The sequence below is a fragment of the Onychostoma macrolepis genome, chromosome 05 (genome assembly GCF_012432095.1).
Source record: "Onychostoma macrolepis isolate SWU-2019 chromosome 05, ASM1243209v1, whole genome shotgun sequence".
Taxonomy (NCBI): Eukaryota; Metazoa; Chordata; class Actinopteri; order Cypriniformes; family Cyprinidae; genus Onychostoma; species Onychostoma macrolepis.
The window spans coordinates 7,274,124-7,287,680 of NC_081159.1; the positions used below are offsets into that span (position 1 = coordinate 7,274,124).

Here is a 13,557-nt window from a genome sequence, read left to right on the forward strand (position 1 = left end):
AGACAATGTGTGTTTCTGGCTTTTTAGAGTCTGAGAGTGAAAGTACATCAATGTGGCATTTCTATAATTTAAACTTGCATAGGTTTACTAATGAACTGTTTCCAAATGGAAGCTTTGGACATACTCCCAAAAAAAAAGAACTAAATTAGTCTGTGAGGAAATTTGAAGAGTCAACCTGCAAGCCACTGCCAGAGCCAAACCTGACACCAGTCTCAAGCCCATCTGTTCCTTATTAAAGCAGCCCTGAAATTTAAAGATAATATATGTGCTTCTTCCTGCCTGCAATGTAACCACTTAGAATCCTACTATATTCCTTCATTATAAATGCAGCGAATGTGTCTCAATATGCCCACTTCATATTCTAGTGCATGAATTTCTCATAAAACTCAGTCGGTTTTCTGGCCAGACGTGTAATCTGTGTATTGTAATGGGAAGGCTGGAATTTAAATGACTTTATGTTGTTAAAAGTAGGGTTGCTGCGGTTTTACCGGTGTGAAGCCACAACACCGGTTATGTCACTTGCCAACTGCGGCGCTAGGGAGGGGCTAGCAGGTGCTTCAGCACCCCCAAGAAAGACCAAAGCGCCCCCATAGCACCCCCACAAATAAAGGTGAAATAAATAAAATATAAAAAATATTTGACTCATTACGCATACATAACATGCAAAGCAATACAACATGACATGATTTGCAGTCGCACTTTTCGTAATGTCATAGCATTTTATTTTAAAAATGGATCGGTTCCTTCTATGGGATTTTTTTTTATCCATTTAACTATCCACCATGCAAAAACCACAAGTCTGATCACTTAGGCCTGAGCCCGACTAAAGATTCTTCTAGTCAACTAGTCGCACGTTTATGTTAAATTAAAATAACCTACTAAACCATCCTTTAATATCTAGTCATATTATAGCCGATTCCATGCTCAAGTGCGCGCATAAAGCTTGCCGCAAAGCACCTGCAAAAGTAATGATTATGAATGCGTCTGGGGAAAAAGAAGACATTTTATATTTTTTATTATTTATTATTTATTACTAAACTAGTGCTTTCTCAGTGTTGGCTGCAAACATGAAGTTGCCGAATGCCGACACTGACTCGCCATCTCCACAGTAGGCTAATGGACATGCAATTAATAGAGAAATGCACCTTTTTATACAGACTACATAATTAAAGAATATTTGTTTTTATTTGAATTGGTTCGTATAATAATAGGCTATAGCCTACATTTCAAGCTTTCTATAGGCCTAAATTTATTTCTTGTCTGTGGGCTGGTTCATTGTTGTGACGCGCTGAATTTCACGGAGACTGCATGAGACAGCAGAAAGCGCATCCAAAAATGACGGATCGGCTATGTATTTTAAGATCTTTCCGCAGGAAAAAAAAAAAAAAAAGCAAGGGATTGTGCAGACGCCTCCATGCCTCGATAATACTCCCACACTCATAAACAGTTGACATAAGCGCCTGCACAGCGCATATTCATCAAAATTAATGTCAGAGTGAACGGACAAAAAAATAAATGTGACGAGTTAAATAACCATGTAATAAAATGTTACAAAATCGACTGGGTGATTTTATTATTCACATGAAAAATAATAACCTGTTTTGGACATATTTACTATTAATTGCCCAGCTCCCCCTGTCAATGATCTAGCACCGCCTCAGCACCTGCATTCAAAATTCTCTGGCGCCGCCCCTGAGTTGCCAACTAATTTTTAGAGAAAGTTGCTAAAGGAAGGTCGATTTATTGCTAAAAGTTGCTAAAATGACGTGATGACGTCATTGCGTTATCACGACGCAAAATTGTGTCACAACATCAAATCTCAGCAAAAAACTATTTTATATATGTTAATTTAGATTTGTTTGTAAAATAATAGGCTATGCATAATATTATGTGAGACACTGTAAAAAACAACACTGTAAAAAAAAAATTAAAAAACGGAGAATTTACTGGAAGAAAATTACCAGAACATTTTCTGTTAAATTTACGGACATTTCCTTCAACATTAAAACTGAAAATTCTGTAGATTTACATTTTCTTCTGTACCATAAACAGACAATCCGTTATGCATAAATTTCTACAAAATATATACTGTAGCATAGGCTTTAGCTGCAAATAAATCCAGCACAATATATACTAATTGAACATGGTTTATTTTTTCCTCATGTAAACATTTTTAAAAGTGCGTTCAGTAACTTTTATTTGCCTTTAACCGGTGAAGACAAAAATATTATGACATCAATTAATTTAAAAATGTGTAAAGCACCATTGAAAATGCTTGTATTGTGGAAAACTTTTTAGTTTTAAACAGCAACAGGCAGAAAAAAGAAAACGAGCAGGTACTTGCACATTATTGGTGTTGCACCAAATAGTGGTCACAAAGATAAACTTCACTGTGAAACAGTCAAGATTCAAAACTTTTTCAGATACATGGGAAAAAATGTATACAAAGACAGGGCTGACATTAATAACAATTGCTATAGACTTATAGTCAATAGTCAAGTGAAATGTTGTTTAAAAGAACAGTTCACCCAAAAATGTGAATTCTGTCATCTACAACTGACATGGTACTGCAAAAAAAACTTTCATGTACAGCATTTGAAAATAAATAACTAAGATCCATGCACTCATGCCTCACATTTCAATGTGAAACTAACAGAACTGTACAATCTAAATTAAGAGCAGAGCTCCAAGTGTTTGTGTGCTTTTAATATCTCTTGCCATGTGCCAGCTTGAGGAAACTTTTTTTTTTCTTTTTCTTTTTTTTGCTGCATGTTCAGTCCAAGTTCCATGTTGAGATTTGAAAAACCCTCAAATTGTACATGGATTCTTGAAGTTGTTCATACATGAGTCTTGGAAGCGTAGGATCCCTTCATCTGAACCTTTGACCCTCGTTCAGGATTTCTTTACAGGAAGACTGGAAATGATAAGAAATTTAATGAATGAAAGTGAAGTACAGAGTAACGTGCAGAACAGGTTGAGATTGAATTATCAAGTTCCAGTTCAAACATTGTTTATAAAATGCTAAACTTGCATTTCCAGTGGTCTCCAGTTGCATCTGTCAAGTGATCTTGTCAACAATGTTTTATGATATACTTATAGGGTTATTCCACCCCAAAATGAAAATTATTAAAATTGTCATTAACCACTTTACCCCCATGTCGTTCCCAACCCATAAAATCTTCGTTCGTCTTCAGAACACAATTTAAGATATTTTGGATGAAATATGACTGTCCCATTGACTGTCAAGTAAATAACACTGTCAAGGCCCAGAAAAGTATGAAAAAGTATGAGAATACTTTTTGTATGCAAAGAAAATAAAAATAACGACTTTATTCAACAATTTGTCGCATCTGCGTCACAGTGGCGCCATTTTGGAGAATATCCGCTGGACGCAAACTGTGTACGCCGTTCTGTGTCAGCCGCACCACACGGATACGCTGTTTTTGTTAAATAACAACTTGTTGAATAAAGTCGTTATTTTTATTTTCTTTGCGTACAAAAAGTATTCTCGTCAGAATGCATCCTCAGAATGCATCCTCAGATTCTCACTGCATTTTGCTACAATTATCATGCATTATGCATTATGATGAAAATTCAGTCCCAAGTGTCCTAACTCCCAAGTCTAAATGCATTTAGGAAAAACAGCAATTAAATGATAATTTTACTACAGTCTTGGCTTGGACATATTAAACATATCTAATCAATTTGTGTAATACATTTTCAGTTTAATTTTGCAACTTATAAAACGTTAAAGTATGGGGTTTTTTTGCATATTAAAACTAGTGTAGGAAATGGCAAATGTAAATTATGTTACGATCGTCTAGGGTCAGCCATAACATAAATGAAATGTGCACTCACTCCCTTGATAGCGTCAAACAAAAAGTGCATTTATTAACAAATTTATAAGAAATACAAAACCAATAATAAAGGGGACAAATTCAGGAGTGGACAAGGCCAAAATAACAAACCCAACAACTAGTTTAAATAAACCCTAAATTCCCTAACCAAAATAAAACACAAAAGAAAAATATACAACACAACTACCCTAACTCCCTTAACTCAAAACATAGAACAAAATATATATATATATAAAAGAAATGGCGTCACACTCCCTACTTCCCTTAAACTAAATATTAACAAACATAATTAAAAGGTAACTAGAACAAAAGCAAATTTCTCAAAGCGCCCACATAACATCTGAAAGGAACACAACCCAAATCAAAGCAAAACAAATGGCCCACATTCGGCCTCCTAGAATGCTTGAGGAGGTCCCTTTCACTGGAACCGGAACTAGACCAATTAGAAGGCAGCCAATCAGGATCTCCCATATCTCGTGATCTCCAATCAGGACGAATGCAGACCACACCTTCTCCTGCACAGACACACTCAGAAATATATACACATTTACCGGCAAGCCGGAGATGTAACACCCCCACCCTTAAAATAAAACATAAGTTTTTAAGAATGGATGCGTGAAAGTGTGTCAGCAATCATGTTTTCAACTCCTTTTTTATGCTGGATGTTCAAATTAAAACCTTGACAAATCAATGCCCAACGCATGAGCCTGTGATTTGCGTTTGACATACGTTGAAGAAAAACCAAAGGATTATGATCAGTATACACGGTAATAGGTTGTACGCTGGACCCAATGTATACTTCAAAATGTTGAATGGCCAATAATAACGCAAGAGCTTCCTTTTCTATGGTACTATAGTTCAGTTGGTGTTTGAGAAATTTCTTGGAAAAAAAACTAATTGGATGTTCGATTCCAGCATCATCCGCCTGAATTAACACTGCGCCAGCGCCCATGCCACTGGCATCAACTTCCAACTTAAATGCACGGTCAAAGCGAGGGGCAGAAAATACAGGTGCGCTACACAACAAAGTTTTCAAAGCCTCAAAGGCAAACTGGCATGCAGAAGTCCATTCAAAAGAAACCCCTTTTCGGAGTAACCCTGTAAGAGGATTAGCTACATCTGAAAAGTTTCGACAGAAATTTTTTATAGTAACCAGTCATACCTAAAAAACGCCTAAGCGCTCTCTTCGTCATAGGTACAGGAAAATCCAAAATAACTTGAATTTTGGAACCAAGTGGTCGAACTTTTCCCTTCCCAACCTCTTTCCCCAGATAACTTACAGTTGCACAAGCAAATTCGCATTTCGCCAAATTCAATGTGAGATTGGCCTCTTTCAAGCGTGCAAAAACACAGTTCAACAGTTGGACATGTTCATCCCAAGAATCAGAATAACAGACAACATCAAGATATGCATCACAATTAGGAATATTAAGTAACACTTTCGACATTAAACGTTGAAATGTTGCACCCGCATTCCGTAATCCAAACGCCATCACCCTATACTGAAGGAATGCATCAGGAGTAGCAAAGGCAGAAACTTCGGAGGCCCTCTCAGTAAGTGGTACTTGCCAGTATCCTTTTAAAAGATCAAGTTTAGTGACAAATTTCGAATTTCCAACGCGATCAACACAATCTTCGACACGAGGCAATGGAAATGAATCAGGTTTCGTTAAAGCATTGACTTTTCTATAATCGGTGCAAAATCTAGATGTGCCATCGGACTTGGGGACTAACAAACACGGTGAACACCAGGGACTGCTACTGGGAACTGCTAAACCATGTTCCAACAAATATTGGGTTTCATGTTTCATGAGATCCCTTTTGACGGGATTAACTCAGTAAGCATTTTGCTTAACAGGAGTATGTGATCCAACATCAATATCATGTTCTATGACATGCGTTGTTGAAGGAAAATCATTGAATAATGTTGGATATTTACTAATCAAACCTCTGAGATCGGCTTGGGCCGGAACAGGTACATGTGAGAACTTAGTGGATAGATCTTTCAAGGTCTCAGAGTTTGATAAACGGGCAGTCAAAAATGAAGCACTTCCCATTTTTAACTCATCACTCTCAGGGGCATAGTCAGACAGGGACACATTCACAGATGTAACCATAGCGGCAACAGCAGTCCCCTTTAACACCTCAGAACGAGTTATATAAGGCTTACGCATATTAACATGACACACCCTTGATTTCCTTCTGCGATCGAAAGTATTCACCACATAATCAGTATCTCCTAACCTTGCCTGAATTTCATAAGGACCAACAAATTTAGCTTTTAAAGGAGAGCCAAGTATTGGCAATAAAACAAGAACACGATCCCCTATCTGAAAAGACCACTGCACGGCTTCGTGATCATAGCGAATTTTCATTTGCTCCTGAACAGCACTAAGTGATTTCCTCACCAAAGTCCATACAGTGTGCAAACGTTCACGAAAACTGCTGACATAATCCAAGACATTCTTTGGTTGAGAAGAATGCTCAACACCTAATATCTGTTCCTGCAGAACTTTCAATGGCCCCCGCACAGAATGACCGAAAATTAACTCAGATGGGCTAAAACCAAGTGATGCTTGCATCGTGTTACGGACAGCAAACAATAAAAGAGGAATCTCCTCATCCCAATCTCGCTCTCGCTCTACACAAAAAGTACGAAGCATCGATTTTAATGTTTGGTGAAATCGTTCAATAGCACCCTGGGACTGTGGGTGATAGGCACTAGACACTTGGTGCTTAACATTTAATTGCCTCATTACTTTAGCAAACACATTAGACATAAAATTACTACCCTGGTCAGACTGAATATACCGAGGAAGACCAAATGTAGGACAGAATTTGACAATGGCTTTAACAATAGATGGAGCTTTGAGAGTTCGTAATGGGATCGCTTCAGGAAATCTGGTCGCCACACACATCAGTGTTAAAAGATAAGAATTTCCAGATTTAGTCTTTGGTAAAGGGCCAACGCAATCAATTAAAATACGCTCAAATGGTTCTCCAAGTACAGGAATCGGCTTTAAAGGAGCTGGGGGAATAACCTGGTTGGGTTTTCCGGCTAGCTGGCACGGATGACATGACTTACAGAACTTTACTACATCAGATTTCATAGATTTCATAGATTCATGTTCATGAGCAAGACTTAATACCTGCAATCGGTAAGGTTCTGGAACCACAACCTGGTAAACTGTACTCCAGTCCTCCTCAGTTTTAGGTGAAGACCATTTACGCATCAACACCTCTTCATCGCAGTAATACACAACAGAATGCTTCGACAAAACGGATTTTTTTACAGCAGTTGCGAAGCAAGCGGTCAAAGTAGGGTCAGCATGCTGGGCTTTAATCAATTCCAGTTTACCTAAGGGCAGATTGGAATTAGGAACAGCACACACATTCAACTCATTCACATTATCGTTCACAAGTTGATCGGACACTTCTGTAACCAAAAAAGATTCGGAAATATCCACAGTTTCCTCAAACTTACGAGATTGAGCACGAGTCACTGCACAAGCACTAAACACATTAGGAAATGTTTCATGTAACACATCGTTACCTTTATTTACCTCGGTGGGGTCATCAGTCACTTCAGGCAAACAAAAAACTATCTTACCTGCTAAGTCATTACCAAGAATGAGTGATACTCCCTTCACAGGTAACTCAGCACAAACAGCCAACTTAACAGGCCCTGAACAAATGCTAGACTGTAAAAACACATTATGCAGAGGTACTTTAATCACAGTCAAATCAATTCCATTTACTAGTACATCGGCCCCACAGCTAGAATGGGTAGAAAAATGCAGTATACTTTCCAAGATAAACGATTGGGCTGAACCCGTATCCCTCAAAATACATACAGATTTGGCTTCAGACATTGCCCCATCAAATGATACCATGCCATCAGAAGTGAATGGCTCGAATGCGGATACCACTATCGACGAAAGTTGTGGTACGCCACTGTCAACTAAAGCCACACTCTTTGAAGTGTTAACTCGCCTGTTAGTTTTACGCTTCAAAACAGGACAAACTGCAATAAGGTGCCCAACCTCATGGCAATAAAAACATTCATGGTTTTCTATACTGTCACTACCTGCATTATCTTTAACCGCGGTCACAACATCTTTAGAATTTCGTGTGCGAACAGTAGAATTACGGTTTATAGGTGATGAAAATACGATTCGGTGAGTGAGCACAAATTCATCAGAAAAAACGGCTGCCCCTGTAAGCGTGGATACCTTCTGTTCATTCAGATAAATTATAATTTTCTCTGGCAAACTGTTTTTGAAATCCTCCAGCAAAATTAATTCTTTGAGTTGTCCTAAGGTTGTGACCTTATTGGCAGTACACCATTTTTCAAACAAGTTTAACTTGTCACGAGCAAATTCAACAAACGTTTGTCCTGGGGATTTTACATGATTCCTAAATTTTTGACGATACGCTTCAGGAACTAATTCATAAGCACGTAATACAGCGTTCTTCATAGCATCATAATCTAAACTCTGTTCAAGAGTCAAGGCCGAACAAACTTCCTGTGCTTTCCCAACAAGCTTACACTGCAATAGCAGTGGCCAAACTTTTCGCGGCCATTGTAATGTGGCGGCGACACGTTCAAACACAGTAAAGTATGTATCTACTTCACTTTCACGGAAGAGCGGGACTAACGCAATTTGTCTACTAATGTCAAAACTCTGACTTACTTGCAGATCGCGTCGAGGCACAGGGTCAGAAGTCGAACCGGGAGTGGAAGTGCTGGTTGAAGATGACATAGGTGTACTAGCTCCATATGGACCTGTATTCGGAGGCTTGTTAGGAACTTTAGTTTTAATCTCGAGCTCCAGCTCTTTCAAACGAATTGCGCGCTGGGTTTCAAGCTCAACTGTTTTAACCTGCAACAGTTGACTTTGATACTGCTGCCGGCTCAGTTCCAACTCAAGCTGCTTTAATTGAATATTCAACAATGGGTCCTGTGGGGACGGCAGCACAGCGGGATCTATGCTAATCAGTTCCTGGGGTTTGGTCTGATCTGCTCCCTCATCCCCGGAACTCAATATACGATCTGCAACACCCGCTAGCTCGCCCTCCTCTGGCAGGATCCCATTTTCCACCATATGCTTCAGCACCACTTCCTTAACCTCCCTCTTTAATGCACTCCGAGACACCCTGATCTGATACAAATCCGCGACTGCAAATAAGTCATCTTTACGACATTTTTCCAATTGTTGCGCCGAAGGTTGAATTGCAAAATCCTCCAAATTAAATTTAGAAGACATCTCAAATCCTCTACCAAACTCCCTTCCCCTTAAAGCAAAATCCCCAGAAAACGATAAAAAACAAGGCAAACTTAATTAACCCTTTCACACCTGAGTTTAAAATATTCTATCTGAGCCCCCGGCGTGAGTTTTTTTAGGCGACCGTTATTTTAGAACTTATAGCCTTATTGTTTCCATGGCGACGCGTCATGCTTGTCATGTGACACACCGCAGCCGTAATAGCGCTGTATGACACATGGATTGCTTTTATTTCGTTTTTACTTTTTTTATTATTAATATTCACAAACATACTCGCTATATTATTAAATATCTGATATTCCGATTCTGAAATATATGCAAGTAAATGTGTTTGGTTGTTTAAACACGTTTATAATGATCGTGTTAGTTGATCTATACCGGGTGATGGGCGCCGCCATGTTTGCTCGCGCTGAATCCAGCTGTGGGATTTACAACACGTAAATTAATCCTCTCCTCCCGAAACACGTTAAAGTAAGTCTCCAGTAAACTGGGAGAGGAGCAGAGTAAACTTTAAAGTATCTACACAATCTGTATATGATATCAATAAAAACATGTCGTCAGATTATATTTGTAAGGATCATTATTGCTGCTTCCATAGACATCAGTGCATATTTTACAAACTATAAATGTATGGCTTTGCTAGTACTTATGTGTATTTAAATGTCTGAAATCTGAAATAAGCATTATATGGTTGAAAACACTGAATAAGTGATAATGTTACAAGCGCTCGCGCGTCTGATCTGGCTCCGCGCCAGAAAGCAGATTTGAATTTCAGCAGTTGATGACGTGACTCACTGAAAGTTCCAATCACACCGGTGTGATCGTACGCGTTAAAGGGTTAAATCGAATGTTCCATTTGTCTAAACTGAATTTATTATTTATTTTTTCAAACCAAAAAAAAAAGTTTGAACTAGGGGACGAGCCCCCAATTATGTTACGATCGTCTAGGGTCAGCCATAACATAAATGAAATGTGCACTCACTCCCTTGATAGCCTCAAACAAAAAGTGCATTTATTAACAAATTTATAAGAAATACAAAACCAATAATAAAGGGGACAAATTCAGGAGTGGACAAGGCCAAAATAACAAACCCAACAACTAGTTTAAATAAACCCTAAATTCCCTAACCAAAATAAAACACAAAAGAAAAATATACAACACAACTACCCTAACTCCCTTAACTCAAAACATAGAACAAACAATATATATATATATATAAAAGAAATGGTGTCACACTCCCTACTTCCCTTAAACTAAATATTAACAAACATAATTAAAAGGTAACTAGAACAAAAGCAAATTTCTCAAAGCGCCCACATAACATCTGAAAGGAACCCAACCCAAATCAAAGCAAAACAAATGGCCCACATTCGGCCTCCTAGAATGCTTGAGGAGGTCCCTTTCACTGGAACCGGAACTAGACCAATTAGAAGGCAGCCAGTCAGGATCTCCCATATCTCGCGATCTCCAATCAGGACGAATGCAGACCACACCTTCTCCTGCACAGACACACTCAGAAATATATACACATTTACCGGCAAGCCGGAGATGTATCAATTATATAATTGAATTTTCATTTTGCACTAAATATTGCACATATGTATGGGAAAATGTCAATTTAAATACAGAAATACATTGCCATTTTACATATTGCATTGCCATTTTGCATTTTACATTTCAAATTGAATTTTGCTACCCATATGCTTCCATAAATAAAATCTGTTAATAAATAAAACAGAATACAAACCCATGGTAAGAATGCAGGGGGTGATTGGGATGCACAGAACAGCAGCAATAACAACCTGTTATGATGATAAATAATCATTTCGTGTTCATTACTGCTGCATATTACTGGATGAATTATGCATGTTGCGAGCACTTTACTTTTGGTAACACTTTAGAATAGGGAATACATATTCAAGAGATTTCCGTGAACAAACTCTTAATTTGCTGCTTATTAATAGTTAGTAAGGTATTGTTAAGTTTAGGTATGGGGTAGGATTAATGGATCTGAAATATGGTCTTGCAGAATAAGGCATTAATGTGGTTTATAGGTACTTATAAACAGCCAATATGCTAGTAATATGCATGCTAAAAAGCAACTAGTTAATACTGAGAATTGGTCCTTAAAATAATGTTACCTTACTTTTTGCCAGTAGTTATTGCTCACATTTTAAAGAATGTTTTGGGTTGATGATGTTGATTTGTTCAGTGTCGTTGGAAATTTATGCGACCAGGCATTGTTCAGAGTTTTAATGCAGAATTGTGCACTGCAGCTCATATTTTTTAAGCGCTTCTATTAAAGTGTCATGAATTGTGCCATTTCAGCACAGGGCACTTGTCACCAAGAAGTTGTTGTTTAGCTGGTTAGTATGATTCAGTTTGCCCCTGCTGCTAGACACTGTAACTACACCAGCTGGTAAAAAAGGGTCATTATATAATTTCCCTGCATCTCACACACGAAACTGCACAAATACATATTTTAGTACGCTCACAATACTGTACATTCCACAAATAAATGCAGATCATTTTTTGTCTGTAATTTAATGCACAAACAAGCTGTTATATTTGCACTCTACGTGAATGTGTGCTTTTGCATTTTTAATGACTTTAGAGATTTAGGGACAGTTATTCCATAATGTGGATTTGCAAATGTAAGTGGTCTGGTCTGTTTACAGTCACAGAAAGAACAGATAGTGTTTGTGTTCCTGAATTTACCAATGTCTTGTGGCTGTTTTTTTTTTTTTTGGAAGATGCCATGTGTATTTTGTGACATTTATCCTATTTCAGTATCATACACCAAAGGCTTCCGTTGTAAAAGCATTACACTCAATTTTTGTTTGTTTTTACAAACTGAGAGAAGAGTCAAAATTATTTACTGTGGTAATTGACAGCATGTCACAGATGCCGTTGAATGAGGTTAACAGGAAACTGTAGCATGTCCAGAAACCATTAATAGTGTGAAAACCAGCAGAATATTAATGGCAGCTTTTTCAACGAGAAGAAACATCTTAAATCTATAGTGTTTTGCTGGATGTGAGGCTAGTATACCGTGAAATTAACCCTCAGTACTGACTGTGAGAAGCATGGCAATAATTAGCTATCAGCACATTAATGCTTGCACGCAGGAGCAGGCCTTACATCTGAGTGACACTGCTGTGTAATGATGTTCTGTGTCCTGCAGGATGGACGATGCAGAGGCGTGCTTCATCCTCAGCAGCAGAAATGAAGTGGACCGCACCGCAGCTGTAAATATAGCCTCATAATATAGTTCCTTGCCAAAAGTAAAAGTTATTAGGGCTGCAGCAACAACTCCATAAATAACTGAGAAGGAAAATAACCGTAAATCCTATATCATTATCGATTAGTCGGGTCTTTGAGCTGTATATAGAGATTTTTTATCAGTGAAGCCACTTCAAATTATTAAAAATAAACCTAATTTCTATTAAAAAAGCACAAGTTTTTAAAATGTGAGCTGCAGCGGATGAATATACAACACGTTTTCCCAAGCACATAAACTTTTTAAAATAAATCAAATGGAGTGCAGCAAAAACAAGAAACCTAATAATTTTGATCAAAACAATTTTTACTGTTACACATCAAATTTACTTTATTAACTAATTAACCATAATAGAAACTCTAGTATGGAATGCAAGTAATTATATTTTTAAATTAACAGTGACTTAAAGCTAGTGGGAAATTTGAAACATATATTATAATATTATTCATACTTTGATTATTTTGTTTTCATCTTTTAAACTATGATGACCGTGAAGTTTTATCACTTTAAATTGTAGGCCTAACCATTTCAAAGGGTTTTGATTAACCAGTTAATCAAAGAAATAATCAACAGATAATCTGATTGTCAAAGTAGTTGTTAGTTGCAGCTCTAAAAGTTATTGTTGACACTTATTGCATGTATTTCAGAATGACTATCAGTTGTATTTTTTAATTATTTTTTTGTACCTGTGATTCACTTCACAAATACAGTGAGTGATTTTCTCACTAAAACTGTATTTAATGGCAAAATGAAGTGTGCATATCATATTGTAAAAATGATGTCTGATCTTACAGGATCATCAAACCATTCTGCGAGCGTGGGCTGTTAAGGATTTTGCTCCAAACTGTCCTCTATATGTCCAGATTCTCAAACCTGAGAACAAATTCCATGTCAAATTTGCAGGTTAGTAATTTTTTGCATATTTGTGTGTTTTGCAGTTGGAGGATATCAGACATGTTTGATATTTTGAGTCGATTTTAGAACACATGTTGTTTTCATTTGTCACGTGTCTCCAAGCAAAAGATGCAAACTCTGCGTGATTTTTGACTTTAAAGTCTGGTAGTGTGTGATCCTCCTCAGTCAGTGTATGATGACCAAGTCGGTAAGTGTATGATGCCCAGTATTTTAAGATCT

At 37.6% G+C, this 13,557-nt stretch overlaps 2 protein-coding genes across 19 annotated transcripts in view; one reads left to right on the top strand and one right to left on the bottom strand.

Annotated features, from left to right (window-relative positions):
* kcnt1b (potassium sodium-activated channel subfamily T member 1b) overlaps nt 1-13,557 on the top strand; it is a 127,989-nt gene that overhangs the window by 91,596 nt on the left and 22,836 nt on the right. For all 16 annotated transcript variants that reach the window (XR_009271283.1, XR_009271285.1, XR_009271286.1 and 13 more), the window contains 2 exons: nt 12,328-12,391; nt 13,218-13,326. Coding sequence is in view for 9 of the 16 variants with exons in the window: in XM_058775381.1 (XP_058631364.1) it covers nt 12,328-12,391; nt 13,218-13,326 (173 nt within the window). In the remaining 7 variants the exon portion in view is untranslated. The remainder of the gene's footprint in view (nt 1-12,327; nt 12,392-13,217; nt 13,327-13,557) is intronic.
* LOC131540481 (uncharacterized) lies at nt 2,337-9,885 on the bottom strand. Of its 3 annotated transcripts, none has more exons than XM_058775394.1 (2): nt 8,552-9,885; nt 2,337-2,914 (listed from the first exon to the last, which is right to left on the bottom strand). In XM_058775394.1, exons 1-2 carry the CDS (start codon nt 9,122-9,124, stop codon nt 2,870-2,872), a joined length of 618 nt encoding a protein of 205 aa, XP_058631377.1. In that variant the 5' UTR covers nt 9,125-9,885; the 3' UTR covers nt 2,337-2,869. The 3 variants fall into 3 exon arrangements, with proteins under 3 accessions (XP_058631377.1, XP_058631376.1, XP_058631378.1); XM_058775393.1 differs by lacking the exon at nt 2,337-2,914 and adding an exon at nt 3,875-4,372; XM_058775395.1 differs by lacking the exon at nt 2,337-2,914 and adding an exon at nt 7,169-7,215.

Excerpts from the sequence above, each read along its gene's own strand:
- LOC131540481 (XM_058775393.1), bottom strand. The coding sequence starts at position 9,124 with ATGTCTTCTAAATTTAATTTGGAGGATTTTGCAATTCAACCTTCGGCG. Across the intron at positions 4,373-8,551 it reads TGCCTCGACGCGATCTGCAA|GAGAAGGTGTGGTCTGCATT; the intron begins GTAAGTCAGAGT and ends GTGTCTGTGCAG.